This window comes from Magallana gigas, chromosome 1 (assembly GCF_963853765.1).
Source record: "Magallana gigas chromosome 1, xbMagGiga1.1, whole genome shotgun sequence".
Lineage (NCBI taxonomy): Eukaryota > Metazoa > Mollusca > Bivalvia > Ostreida > Ostreidae > Magallana > Magallana gigas.
Window position 1 is genome coordinate 52,588,015 of NC_088853.1, and position 14,836 is coordinate 52,602,850.

General features: G+C 32.0%; 2 protein-coding genes across 2 annotated transcripts in view; one reads left to right on the top strand and one right to left on the bottom strand.

Moving 5' to 3' along the window:
* Positions 1-14,836, top strand: part of LOC117686878 (fucolectin) — a 122,242-nt gene that overhangs the window by 19,389 nt on the left and 88,017 nt on the right. The window lies entirely within an intron of this gene.
* Positions 688-10,969, bottom strand: LOC117687002 (multiple epidermal growth factor-like domains protein 10). The gene is made up of 10 exons (XM_066070809.1): positions 10,753-10,969; positions 7,034-7,104; positions 5,172-5,309; positions 4,750-4,887; positions 4,185-4,319; positions 3,481-3,618; positions 2,375-2,512; positions 1,926-2,063; positions 1,394-1,531; positions 688-829 (listed from the first exon to the last, which is right to left on the bottom strand). The coding sequence occupies exons 4-10, from the start codon at positions 4,850-4,852 to the stop codon at positions 825-827; spliced, it is 795 nt and encodes a 264-aa protein (XP_065926881.1). The 5' UTR covers positions 4,853-4,887; positions 5,172-5,309; positions 7,034-7,104; positions 10,753-10,969; the 3' UTR covers positions 688-824.

A 14,836-nucleotide genomic window follows, 5' to 3' on the forward strand; every position in this document is an offset into this window, starting at 1 on the left:
TGTCATCATTTCGTAAGTTCTATGGCGGATACAACGACCTTTGTCAGCAAATACAATCTCCCACTGGGTCGCATGCTGACTTACGTTTTTCATACTAATTGTTAGACCATAATTAATCACCTAATTGTCTACGGACTTTTCCGGGTTTTTGCCGATTAAAGAAATCCACCTATATCTTTTTGGAGGTCCGTGTTGCTCTGCTTTGAATTTGTACTTTGTATTATGGATTTTTGAGATAGTTGACGGTTTGTTATTGTCATTTTTTTTCTTTTTGACAAATCAAATTATTCATAATTACCTGATTAGCTAACAGTAATTCAAGTTAATTTATGAGGTTATAATCACTTGAAAGAAGTAACTAATCATAAAGTTAAAAACACAATCACCAAAAATAAAATATATTAGTCAAAATTTATTTACAACATCATCGTCTATAATTTTATATGACAATGATGTTGTATTTGACTAGCATACAGATACTTAGAGTAACATGTATATATCTTATTAAAAAAAGCTGCGTCAATCCTATTTTGTTGGATTAAAGCTATTTGTTTGTTCCATTCATTGCAATGGAAAAATAACAAACTTTCCTGAAAATTAAACAATACAAAGATGTCTTATCTGAAGATTTCTCAAAAGAAGTTATTCATAAATACATTAGCAGATTTGATTTTAAAGATTCATGTACTTTTGTTGCAAATGTCACCCTTCCATCCTGCTGCACATCCATCAATACAGTGACCTGTATCTTTTTCACAGATGCTCCTATTTTTGCAGTTACTGCTGCAAGTTTGGTTGCAGTTCCTTCCAAGAGTTCCCCTCTGTTAACCTGTAATTTTCGAGTCAAAATGTAAGCGTTTATTTCTTTCAAGACTTTTTAAAGTGTAAGTATGTTTTAATTACACCCAAGTGTGTACCCATCTTTATCAAGTTGGTATATAATCACGCTTCTATTCATTATATATATATTTGATTTCAACCTGTGGTGTCCAGATAGCGTACTAAATAATTTTTGACTTAATTACAGCATCAGTATATATACCTAATAATTTTCTCGATTAGCTTAAAGTAAGCATGCGAATGATATATTTATTTTCAATGCAGTTTCATTTTAAAGTGAAAAGGAGTATCCAAAGTATTAAAGGAACTGTCTGATGGCAATGTGTTCGTTACAAACTTTGTCATTTTTTTTTTCAATACGAGTTAGCAACTTTTTAAAATCATTACAAACATATTACTCCACGAACGTTCTTCATATAGTCGCGTATATTTTATTAAAATTATCAAACAGACGAAAGGTTAACGTTTATCGAGTCGGATGTAGTAAAACAATATAAAGTATAGCATTTGTATCATCATTAATACCATTTAATAAAAGATAAACGCTTAGTACCTTCAGTACAGTAAGAACCCTTGAAACCTTCAATGCATCCGTTCTTGCAAGTTCCATCAATGTGATGACATTGCTCATTGCCGAAGCAATACCCACATCGAGTGCTGCAATTTCCTCCGTAGAAATAATTATCACACTCTGTAATGATTTGTTATCTATGCAACTAAGGGGAATATAGAATTTTAGCAGTAGTCTTTTATAAAACATAGATGATTTGCCTTTCTTTAATAGGTTTATTGTTTTGTGGAAACTGCGGGGTACTGATGTTCTATCTAATTTTATACTAAAGAAGATATGTAAGCTATTTATAGTTATCACGTAATAATGCACCGAGGTGGCCGTTATGTTCTACCCGATTTTATTGCAGTGATATCCATTAAATCAGAAAATATCAAGTTTTTGGTAGGATTCAAAACAGTCATTTGATATTACGATTTTACATAGAACAGTCAAAATAAGACGCAAAATTATCCGTATGCTTCCTTAACTTACATGCATATCAATTTGATATTATAGTAGTTAACATTTTTACTTTCTTTACAGCTAGTCCCTTTGTATCCTGGTTTACATCCTTCAGAACAAGCTCCAGTTTCATGATTACAATGTTTGCTTCTTAAGCAATGCCCACAATCTTTGCTACAGTAAAGACCAAAAAAACCTTCCCAACACGCTGTAAAAAAATGTAAAAAGTATCTTAGTCATTGAAAAGCTGTGACTTTTTATTGCATTTTTTGACGAGGAAGGAAGGGAGTTTCCGTGTAAGTTGTTTTTTATTTTTGCAAATTTTAAATATTTTGTTGAATGTCCACAGGTTTTACTTGTCAATAACCTACTTTAATGTTTTACTCTTTAAGCGGAAACCAAAAAAAAAATTGTATAATTGCCTTTATTTTGATTTCTTGTTAAATTAAGTTAATATCCCACAGTATAAACTTTACAAAATGTATCAAATTGATAACATCTTTGAAAATATGGATTAACCTTTTTTGCAAGTATTTCCTCTGTACCCTGGTTTGCATCCTTTAGAACACATTCCAGACACATGATGGCACTTAGTGTCTCCAATGCAATGACCGCACAATTTGGTACATTTTTTACCATAACGTCCAGGATCGCATTCTGATGTGAAACAAAATAATAATTTAAACAGTTAACGGACTGAAATTAATTTTGTTTATTTGTTTATAAAACATCAAATTCTCAAATTTTATATACTATAACGTATATTTTAGATTTAACATCTGAAAATTTATAACATTTTTTTCTAAAACTAAGTCCGTTATTATAAGAAAATTTTAAGAAACTCCAAGTTCCAAAAGTTCAACGTGAGTTTATCAACCGACACATATTCATTTTTTAAGGTAAATTTGCCAAAAATAGCATAACAGTACTAAACTTACAAAAATCGTCTTTTCATTCTTGTTTGCAACTATTTTCAATGAAACCAAATTTCCTTTCACAACTTTTACAGTTGACGATAAAGTTATATTAATATCTACATAAGCATTAAAGAATAATCGATTTGTTTAAGCATGTGAAAATATAGCCGTTCTTAAACGTTAGAAATCAATAATAGTAAGATTTATTTTTTTTAATTCAGGATAGCCGTGCTCGACGTTATCAGGCAATATTTCAATTAAAGATATAAGTGGAAAGAACATTTAATGTTGTCTTCTTTAACAAAGTGCGAAATATCATACCAACAAATACTTGCCCCTACGTATCTCTTTTTATCATTTTAAAGGCAAAATTTAAGAATAAATTCGACCTGTTTTGTAAAAAAACGATGATTTAACTTATCCCCAAAAACATCTATGATTTATTAGCATTGAAGATTTGCAACAAAGAACGGACGCGTCACAATTCTTACTCCAGAGATTTTGTGACGAGAAACAAACTGACAATATACTAAATCAAAAAAAAAAAAACACCAAAACAACAACAACAAAAAAAAAAAACATGTATGTCACCTAATAATCGATTGACAGCCAAAACTTTAAAATAATAAATCTTCTTTTAAAGATATAAATGTATACCCCCTAATTACCGAACGATGCCTGTAAAGAGATGAAACTATGTAAAATTACCTTTATTGCATTTGTCTCCTATCCACCCTTTCTTGCACCCAGCAATGCATTTTCCTGTATTGCGATAACATACAGCCCTTTTGCAACTGGCGCTGCAAGACATGTTGCAATTCTCACCGTACTTCCCTATAATACATCCTGCAAGCACATTATGATACAATTATGTGCCATGTATTTCTTTGAAAACCAAAAATATTATTATTTTAACAAAACTAATTAGAAAAAAAAATAATTAAGTGTTAACCCCGAGTTAAGATAACTGCATATCCGAATCTAAAGCAGTTACAGGGTAACATATTTTTACATACTAGTGTGTTAGACACTTGAAATAACAATGTTAAATATGTATATTGTGAAAGTTGCAACTTTGTATCATATTTATGGTCATATCCTCATCTGTTTCAAAAACACCATTTATTACAGACTACATGTAGAAATTCAAATACGGTTATGGCGAGGAGCTTTAAAGAGCCAAAGACTTGGTTTTATTTTTAGCTCTAGAGAAAAAATAACTTTGTTGAAATTCGAAATATCCAAACTGACCAAAAGAAAACAAAAACAATTGCATTGTTTAAAGTCATTGGAAGTTAAGATATTAGACATTTATATGCCACCAACTGTTTGATTTTCTTTTTAAGCAATATAAATGGATTCAATGTTAAAATAAATATGAATGCAATGGAGCAAAACAATAGGGTGTGTACCTTTGCATCTTGGAAACGCAAAGCCAGTGGCACATCCATCCATACAATATCCATAAAACGGGTGGCACTGTGCTTTGTTCAAACAATTTCCACATGGTCGATTGCAGTTTCTTCCATACTTTTTGTTTTTACATTCTAAAATGTTCAATAATATATTAGGGAAAAGTTCAATAAAAACTATAGAATTTGGTCAGTGATAGGTGAGTGTATAAATGACAAAAAATAAAAATAAAAATAAGAAATTGAGATAAAAATGTAAACGTGAATAATTGTTATCAGATTACTAATAAATAATTTTATCTTTTGTAACTGTAACAATCGTTAACTTTCAGGCCGTGCTTTTTTCAGAATTCTCAGTGAACATATCGCTTACACTATTGGGGTGGATATTAATGCTTAGGTATAATCTAACATGTATCAATCACAATGTCTATTCTTGACTTTAGGTAAGACAGCGTAAATTAAACTTAACATCTTTAGAGTATCAACAAATTTTAGTAAATGAACACGAGTTTTTTTTTTCTTCAACTTCAATTAAAACGATTTTCAAACCAGATTTATATACTTGTATTGCAGTTCGGCCTCTGAAACCCTCTATCACATCCACCTCTACAGTTTCCAGAAATATGATGACATCGTTTTTTTCTAGAACAATGTCCACAAATCATGCTACAGTTAGCTCCAAAGGTATTGGGTTTACATTCTGAAATCAGTAACAATACAAATTTCCAAAAAAGCAAATCATCGGAGAAAAACAGATAGAACAACATTAGCTTAATAGTGTAATTTAGAATGAAAAAATAGCACTGATAAATACTGTTATTTTTTCCAAAAAAAAAAATACATATCTGAGTTTTCTCCTTTGTACCTATATGACCGTACAAAAAATAGTTTTATTTTAATTTTCTCCAAATGTATGGCAAAGATTCTACAGCGTATTCTTGCTTTAAATAACCTATACAAAACATAGTGTTCTGCTAAACTTACTCTTATTGCATTTAGGACCTCGATACCCTGGTTTACATCCGTATGAACAAGTTCCATTCAAAAGTTGGCACTGAGTCAAATTCAAACAATGTATACATTCTGTGTGGCACCCATCTTCATTTGTTCCATTGTCACATTCTTTTAAGAAATATGCAAATGAAAAGAAAAACATGTTAGGGAAATTGCATATCATGAAGAACATATAGGCAAATAATGATCTAAAACATTACACGTGCAAACCTCATATCTTGAAAAACAATAGACTAAAAGCAGTTGCTGATTTTGAATAAAGAAAACATTCAAAATAATAATAGAATAACAATACAATCTGCCATTAAATATTTCAGGAAAAAAACTGTTGATAAGGGGATATGAGAGGCGAATTTTATTGAGCATTATTAAATTAGTCATGCATCGATTGAAAGATTTTTAGAGTGATCGTCACTGAACTTGGGGAATATGCGGCTTGTATAGATAAGTGAACAAACTCTAGACAAGGTTGATTCATGCCTTTAACCTAATCATTATATTTGGTAAACATACATGGATGACAATTTATCTATATTAACAAATAAAAAAAAAAATTTGTTAAATTAATACAATGTATTAAGGGGGCGACAATAAATAGCACAACAAATGCATGCATGTATGTGTTCACAAACTACAAAATAAGTCTCATTGGTAACTGCCTAACAAAGAAATATCACATGACCCCTTTAAGCTTCATCCCATTAATTGCTTCTTTAATTTTTCACTGAGCGGTCCTGAAAAGGCTAGAGGTGTACAGCATGTATTACTTATCTGAATGTGATACGATTCTTTTAGGTATCTTAATCCTTTAATCTTTCAAAACGACACTCATACTGAATTAAATAAATGTCCTGTTATTAAAAACGCATGCTCAGATCTGTTTTCCTGTTTTCAAAACTGATCTTTCAACGTCGGAGGTCCGAATGCCAATGGAGATTAAAAACACGTAAACTGTGATCGAACGTTGATCAGTCGCTGATCACATACTGAACGCATTTTGAGCACACGATGAACGCACTGTGAATGGTAAGCGAAAACGTAGTGGAGCGGGGAGCGCAAAACTGTAAACGATGAATGCACGGTGCGTAAACAGTGACACTGTGAGCGCAAGCTGAACGCATGCTGAGCAAACGGTGAACGAATGCAATAATAGGAAAGTAGAAGGTTTCAAGGACTATAATTAAAGTCTTTTCCCTGATTTTATTAAGGGATAGACACTTACATATAACTGTTTCTTAGTAAAATTGTAATCTGAAATAAAAGTCGAATGATACTGAAGCACAGCATAGCATATATGTAGATGTTAAGAAGAGCTTAGATATCAACAATCTTTTTTTTGCCTGCGATGGACTGGTGCCCCATCGGGGGGGGGGGGGTGTCAATGATTCTTATCTGTTTAGCACCACGGAAACGGAAAATAAGCACCGGCCCGATATGCCTTCATGGCATGGAGAAGATTTAACTTTAACAAACTTTTTTAGCGAAACATGTTTCCTAGCTCTTATCTAAGCTTTTAATGCTTGTGAGTCCATTAGATTTTTTTACATGTTTGCTAAACGTTAAATCAATTACTTACAATGTACATTTATGATTAATTTACATACAAATTTGACCGAGTTTTACATTAACCAATTACATGTATTATACTTCTACTGATATAAAAAATTATTTCAAAGTGTATTGAACAATCATAAGATAAAAGTTTATAAATAATGATAAAAAAAGATGAATTCAAATGGTACATTTGATGCATAAAAATATCAAATATACAAAATTTAGGATGAAAGGTATACCGATAGATATTAAAGATTAAATTAAAAAAAAATACTCACCTTTGGCAAAGCATTGGACAAACAAGAATAATAAAGTAAAGAAGAATGGTGTTATCTTGTCATTCAAGTTTCTATAAAGAGAGGAATTTTAAAAGAATTACAACACAAATATTTCAACGTTATTCTTATTTAACTATCCTTAGTTTTTTTTTACCTCATATAAAAAAGTAATAAAATAAGACCGTTTATACCGTCCGCTGTAATCACCAACATCCTTTGGTAAGTAAACTATATTAAGTTAAAAAGTCTCTTTTTTAATTCTTTGTATCAGTTGCCTCCATACACAATTTACTTCCTAATAACGAAAAACAAAACCTTTCTTACAGGTTTTCTGTCAGACGGCGGTAAGCAATTTAATGAAAAGAAAACCAAACAGAATGGTGCACTTCTGTAGACCGTGGGACAGAGACCGGAAACAGTTTTAATAAACAACAAGGTACAAATTAGAATGTTATACATATTCACTGTTGAAACTCAGCATGCAGATCTATTCAATTTACTTTCACCATTCGATTTGATTGAAACTTCAATAATTTCGTTTTGTAACATTGATGAGGTAATTATACTGATGATGTCATAATGTTTAAATGGCGTCACTAAAAAAATCTTTTTTTAGATGAATGTTTTGGAGTCAAAATGAATGTTTCTTAGTAGTTTGTGACTAGGATTTCACAAGCGCATGCTTCCTCAACAACAACGTTTACCTATGGTGGGTATCATTTTAAGACATCAATACTTCAGTAGAATTGCTACTCTATACTTCCGAAGGAAAAAAATGTGAAGACAAACTGGTTGTGAAACACATTTTCTGTTTACTGTTTAATTGGACCTTATCAAATATAATTATGTCCTGATTTTGCATTATATTATTTGATTTGTACTCTTTTTGTTATATAATTATTCAACTCATTTTAGTTCGCAGAATATAAAAAAACACGGTACCAAACATGGTTTTGTTTTATAAGAAAACAAACCAAAACAATAAATCCTAAAAAAAAAAAAATTAAAAAAATATGCCGCAATTTCTCAGTTAAGCATATAATTCATTAGTGCACCTTCGCCCTTTTTCAATTTCCTAAGATTTGTTTTTAAATCAAACGGTATCTGGGAATGTTTCACCGCTCGTATGAGTCTTGCGACAGATGTTCTATCTAACTTAACCCTACAATCATTCGCATATTCATGTACATGTGATGCTAGAAAACATTGCTAACTTTCATGACTTGCCTTGACTGACTGTGTATTATAAAGTCATTTGCCTCGACTGACTGTCTAGTATAAAGTCATCTTGTTTTAGAGTAGCAAAGGTTTATTGAAATCACTTTCAAAGAATATAAAAATCAGAATTGAGTAATCAAAATGGTGGAATATTCTTTCGATATCCTAATGTACAAAGGAAGATAACAATATCTTATATTATCAAAAATGTATCTAACAATATAATTATCTAGCTCTTATGAAAATAGGAATTTCATTAGATATTTTAAATAATTAATATGATACGCTTTGCGTCGGACAATATTTTGTCCCTTGTGAGCTAACATAATCAATGCCCGTAACCCTGGTCAACATTTGTTTTGTTATATGAAGAAACAAATCAGAATCTAAGAAAGGGTCTTAAAACAAATCGCCGTAATTTTCTTAGCTCAATTTTTATTTTATGAATTCAATTTTGCCCAAAAATCATTACTAAAATATTCTCGGCATCAGACAGTCACTGGTATTTTGCCGTCCGAAATATTATTAAAATTACAGATGCTCTACCTGATTTTACTTCACAGTATGTCGCTAATCCTTATATCCGTTATGATAGGAAAATGTCAGATAGCGCGTCCCTTGTCCTGGCTCTTTAATTTCACATGATCACAAGAAATGCATTCCTAAAGTATCATTAATAGCGAGCGCAGCTCGCCGGCGCGCAGCGCCGGCGCGAAGCGAGCTCTACCAGCAAGGCGTGTGTGAATAGAAAATTCGGACTAGTTGCACATTCATTCAACGGATTTTTTTGGCGTCAGTAAATCGGACCAGTAATGCATCGTTTTAATCGTCCCAGTAGTTCCCTGTAATCATGGCAATTTTTATCACTTCACACTCTCACGAGAATCAGCAAGACAAATTTAGACAGTAAAAACAATAACGATGTAAGCGACATACAGTCAATGTTACCTCTAAAGTTCACCTCAGTACACTTTCAATCAAAAATAATCGTGTGACGTCACAAACGTTTACACATTGATCCGATATATTTTTTCGGAGTCAGTAAATTTTGACCCACAATTCATAGTACCAATGGTTTCCAACCTCACGTTCCAACATCACGTTCTCCCGAGAATCAAAGTAAAACCTTTGGAAAGCTTATAAGATGTGTAATTTTAAGAACATCATGCTTTTTAAGTAAATAAAACAGTTTACTTCGCATACTTTTATTTCTCAGGGGAGTTTTAAAGAGTAAGACGACACTTAACCAACGTCAGCTTTGACGTCACAGTAAGCACTGATAAGGGGAAATTACTCTAATTGAAGTTATTATAAATCTGCTGAAATGACCAAAATCCTCTTAAAATCTTGCAAAGGCTAAGATAAAGAACAGCTGACGAATAAGGACATTTCTTCAGATACAGGAAACAGTTGTAAATTGCACTAATTTGGATGAATGCTCACAAATATTTTATTCACTATAATTACGGTAATTTCCTGAAACGTAACGTTATACGTAGCAGCGCCTTTTTTTTTAAAGGGGGTGGGTGGGTGGATGGCAGCCTCATCCAAAAAATCTTTGCAAGCAAAAAGAAAAATAAATCATGAAAATTCTAATCCTTCAGCTCTTTAGCAGTTCAATGGTTTCTTTATTTTTACTTCCATTTATTACATGCGGGGGGGGGGGGGGGGGGACAACACCATGTTCTTTTAACATGATAAGCAAATATTTTTAAGCGTAAATTAAAAATAAAATTAAACATTAATTATTTTTTTTAAGTGGAGGGGCAAATCCATGGTAAGTCGATTTTCTATGTATAAATTGACAAAAATGAAAAAAACTTTAGCATGGGGGGAGCTCTATGATGAGTCAAGTTTTATATGTAAGTTTAAGAAAAAATGTCTACTGCCAAAAAAAAAGGGGGAAATCAATCAATCAATCATAATCACAATCATTTTAAAAGAGGAGATGCAGTGCAATGAATATTTATATATTAAAATCTTTATTATTTACAACATTGTATCTGAGATTAAACTATTGTTCTACATATAAATAAATAAATTATAACCAATCTTATAAACTATGAATAATGAAAATTTACTGAAAAATAGGTATGTTTTATTTTTTGGCATTCAAATTTCACGTTGTTAATTTTATTTTATTAATTTATTATAATTCATTGTTTGATCACATGCTGTGCTCGCCCCAACGGTCGCACCGTAAAACATATTAAAAAAAAAGAACAAAACAGAATAATAGAATTTGACCAAATTCGTGGCCATGTCCCTTTAACAGTTCCAATCAAACATCCAGTCTAACATTCAGATGCTGGACTTCTTTCGTATAGAGTTATAAAGTAATTGTCTTACAAGGGTATAACAATAAAAAAAATTAACCGGTCTATATTTTTTTCTGACGAGCTAATACTACGATTATTGACTATTCGTTTATATATTGTTATATAGTGAAAAAATACTACTGAATATAACAAATTAATGTTATATTAGAATCATGTACTTACTGTTTAGGAAACGCTGCAGCAATATGTCTTAGCTTTGAAATCCAAATTCATAATACATCGATTCTCCTACTGCCATGTCTAAAACCAATCTTTGTCTAAATATCCTGCTATTACGTAACCAATTTTATGGTTATGTGTTTTGCGGTAGATAAACATGCAATGTTTACGCAACATTCTAAAACATGCTAATTTTCACCAGATGGACCGAAACGATTATCATGTTCTGCTAGTCTATCAATAACTGTCTTTGAAATCTTAACCTAAGATTTCATCTTTGGCAGTAAGCAATCAAGCAGCGTTCGCAGAGTTTCCAAAATGTGTAATTAATATATATGCTCGCTTTTTTCAGAATGCATCATGTAAACTGTTAGATATGAACGACCTTGTAAATATTATATCCTTTATCTTTGCAAAAAAGGGAATATGAATTACGACAATGCTGTATTTTTTATATATTTTGATGGGAGTTATCAAATTACGCTACATTCAGTTTGACAGCTGCGCCAATGATAAACAATACCAGTCTCCTTCACCGCAATCGATTAAACGTATCATTGATAAGTTGATGGTGTGGACATAACAATATACAGTGATGTACTGACTGAATAACAATGTTGTGTATTTTATTTGAAAATGTTGACTGCGGTCATTTATTTTATTCACACGAACAGTTAACTGTGGCACAGTTTCATCCACTGGAAACATTTCGGTAGTGAACTGCTACAATCATCGCATAGCCTGTGTATTAATGCAGGTATGATTACTTAGTTAACACCACCATTGTGTAAAATATGTACCGTATAATTATTGTCCACCTGAAACTATTTTTCACTGTAGTTAATATTTGTAGTAGATTTCACTTCATGGAAAACTGTTTATATAATCCATAGCCAGATTGTCCCCGTCGAGTGCACACTATATACTAGTAGTCAGTTTCCCACTCTTTCGTTTTTGGAAATGTGTACAGCGGACCATTCGTGACAATGCTTCGAAAAATATGACATAACATAGGTTAATCATTAAAATGATTATATTAATATTAAGCTCCTTAAAGTAAAAAAAATGGCCTATCGTGGAATAATTTTGATGATACATGTATCTAACGAAGAAGGAAAGGGTAAAAAAAATGCAAAATCCACCCACACCCCCTTTCACAAAAAAGACTGTGCGTTTGAAGTTAAAACTGTACAGATTATTGATCTACAATATTGTAGTCTCTGCTTCTGAGTGCTCAGCAAGGGACTGGCCAGAATTATATGATAAAAACCTGAAAAATTTGTCTTTGAATAGCTGTACTTATTACGGAGTACTATAATTAATCGTTTTATCAAGACGCACGCGGAGTGATATGCTTTTCAAAGCTATTTATTACAGAAATAAAAAGTAAGGAGGATGTCTTCCATCTGATTTTTAGAATTTGAGATGTATATGTTCGATCTCGAATTTGCTATTTAACAGCTAAACATGATATGATATAATATAAAATAGAAGAACAGGGTCTGTATTTTCAGGGCCAGATACTACCTTGTTTCAGTTGTAAGTGCTTTGTTTGAAAACATTTAGACCCCTCTTGGTCTCTAATTGAAGAGACCAGTCCCTCCTTTTTGCTATCAAATTAAATATTATTAAATTCTTAAGACATTTGGTTCGACAAGTGTTTAGAAATTCGTCACCGGTCTTGAAAAATCTGAGAAAAACGTTTTGGGGGATGTTTTCTTATTACCTTTTTTGGGCCGCTGAACCAAATTTTTTAGGTTGCATGTTGTTAAGTACATCATTTTTAACATCTTGTCTTCTATACTGCATTTAAAAAAAATTTCCATTTTGAGGTATAGGGGATCATAGTTTTGGACTATTGACCCCCTAGAACCCCTTATTACATAACACATGATATAATCATTTTATTTTTGCTACATAACTGTAAGATAAACCGTTCCTTATATATCCCTTAGTAGAGGGCTACAGATGAAAGACTTTAGAGCCCTTTGTTCCCCTAAATTGAAAGGCCAGCCCCTTTTTCGTGATATCAAATAAAAGGTAATTTAAATCTCAAGACAAGTGTTAAGAAATTCGTTACCGTTCTTGAAAATTTTGGAAAATAACATTTTAGAGACCGATCTCTTATCTCCTACATTGTAATAGGAGCCGTTTAACCAAATTTTGAAAATTGCAAATTATAATTATTTAGTAAATCATTTTAAGTATCTTTTTTTCTGTACTGCATTTCAACATATTTGTCCTTTATGAGAAATTGCTGATCATACTTGGATTTTTGGCCCCTAAAAGTCGCTAGTTACGTAAAAAATGATTAAATCATTACATTGCGTGGATACATAACTGTAGTATAAGCACATTTGCTTCAATAATTTTTCACTTTTCAGTAATGGGCTACAGATAAAAGTCTTTAGAGCCTTGGTCCCCTAATTTGAAGGACCAGCCCCATTTTTCTTGATATCAAATGAAAGGTCACTAAATCTCTATAATTTTATTCAACAAGTGTAGAAATTTGATACCGTTTTTTAAGATTTATGCGAAAGAACGTTTAGGGGCCGATCCTATATTTTCTTTAAGGGACCGTTTAACGTGATTTTGAGAATTGCATTGCATATTATTTAGAACATCATTTTGAGCTTTTTGTCTTCTATACTGAATTTCAAAATATTTGTATTTTCTGAGATATTGGTGATCAAAGTTTTGGCCTATTGGCCCCTAAAAATCTCTATTACGTAACAAATGACAAAATCATTAGATTGCTTTGATACATATCTGTAAGATAATCATATTTGCTTCTATAACCTTTCATTAAATATCCCTATTTTGAGGGGCCAGCCCCTTTTTCTTGATATCAAATAAAAAGTCATTTAAATGTCAACACATTTTGTTCAACAAATGTTTAGAAATTTGTTTCTGCTTTTGAGATATATAGAAAAGATCGTTTCAGGGGTCGATCCCTTATCTCCTTAAGTGGACCATTTAACGAAATTTTGAAGATTGCAAATTATTTAGAACATCATTTAAAGCAGGTTCAGCCAGGTGCAGGTCTTACCCGATGTCCGAGGTTATGTGTACTGGTTGTACACAATCGAATAGTCTCAGTAACTAGTCTTCTTTCAATACGCGTACTTTTCTTTTGTTTGTTAAATATTAATTCAATTTTGTAAAAAGATAAGTATATCATTTCTTATAGATTTTTTCACGAGAATATCTCAAAGAAGTTTTGCCAATCACAAATAGTTTAAAGTAGTGTTTAATACGAGAGCTATTTTGAAACAATTAAATTGTCAGAGAGTTCCGAGTGAAATCTGATGAACGTTTCACACGGTTCTCGCACGCTTTGCCCGAAACGATTTACCCGCTTTGCCTCAAACGCTGCACGCTTTGCCCGAAACGCTAAACGGTTTACACGAAACGCTTCACGATTCACACGAAACGCTAAGTGGTTTACACGAAATGCTAAACGGTTTACACGAAACGTTTCTCGCACGAAAGTCGCACGCCTTTTTGGTGTATTAGTACGTTTCAGGGTCTGTAAAAAAAATATTTATTAGATCTAAAAGTTTCATTAAAATCGGCTGAGCCATTTTCGAGAAATTGCCTGCACAAATTTTATAAGGAAAAAAATAAATAATAGGGGAAAAACTGATCTAAAACAATTAGTTCTTCCGGTGGAAAACGGGATACCTTAATAATATAGAAGAATAGGGAAAAAGAAACAAAGCAAAAACAATGAGGTCTTCTGTTTGAAACGGAAGACCTTAATTATACATGCTGCTAATCAGCTTCTTTTAGCCTTGATAGCGTTGTTGAGATCTAAACCAATAGATAAAAGCGTAATTAATGTCGATAAAATACAATTTTCTGTAATCATTTTTTTAATTATATTGCTCACATGTGACAACACATGTGACAACCCACACCATTTTAATTGTAAGTAAATGATGGAATTATGAGCCTGCACGTAAAATAAGTTGGTGGTTGTCTGATGTGAAAGTGTATAATTTTAACTAAAACTGCTCATAAAACATCATATAGTATGGGATTTTACCGAGTGTTCTATTTTAAATGCGCATAAGTGACGTCATGA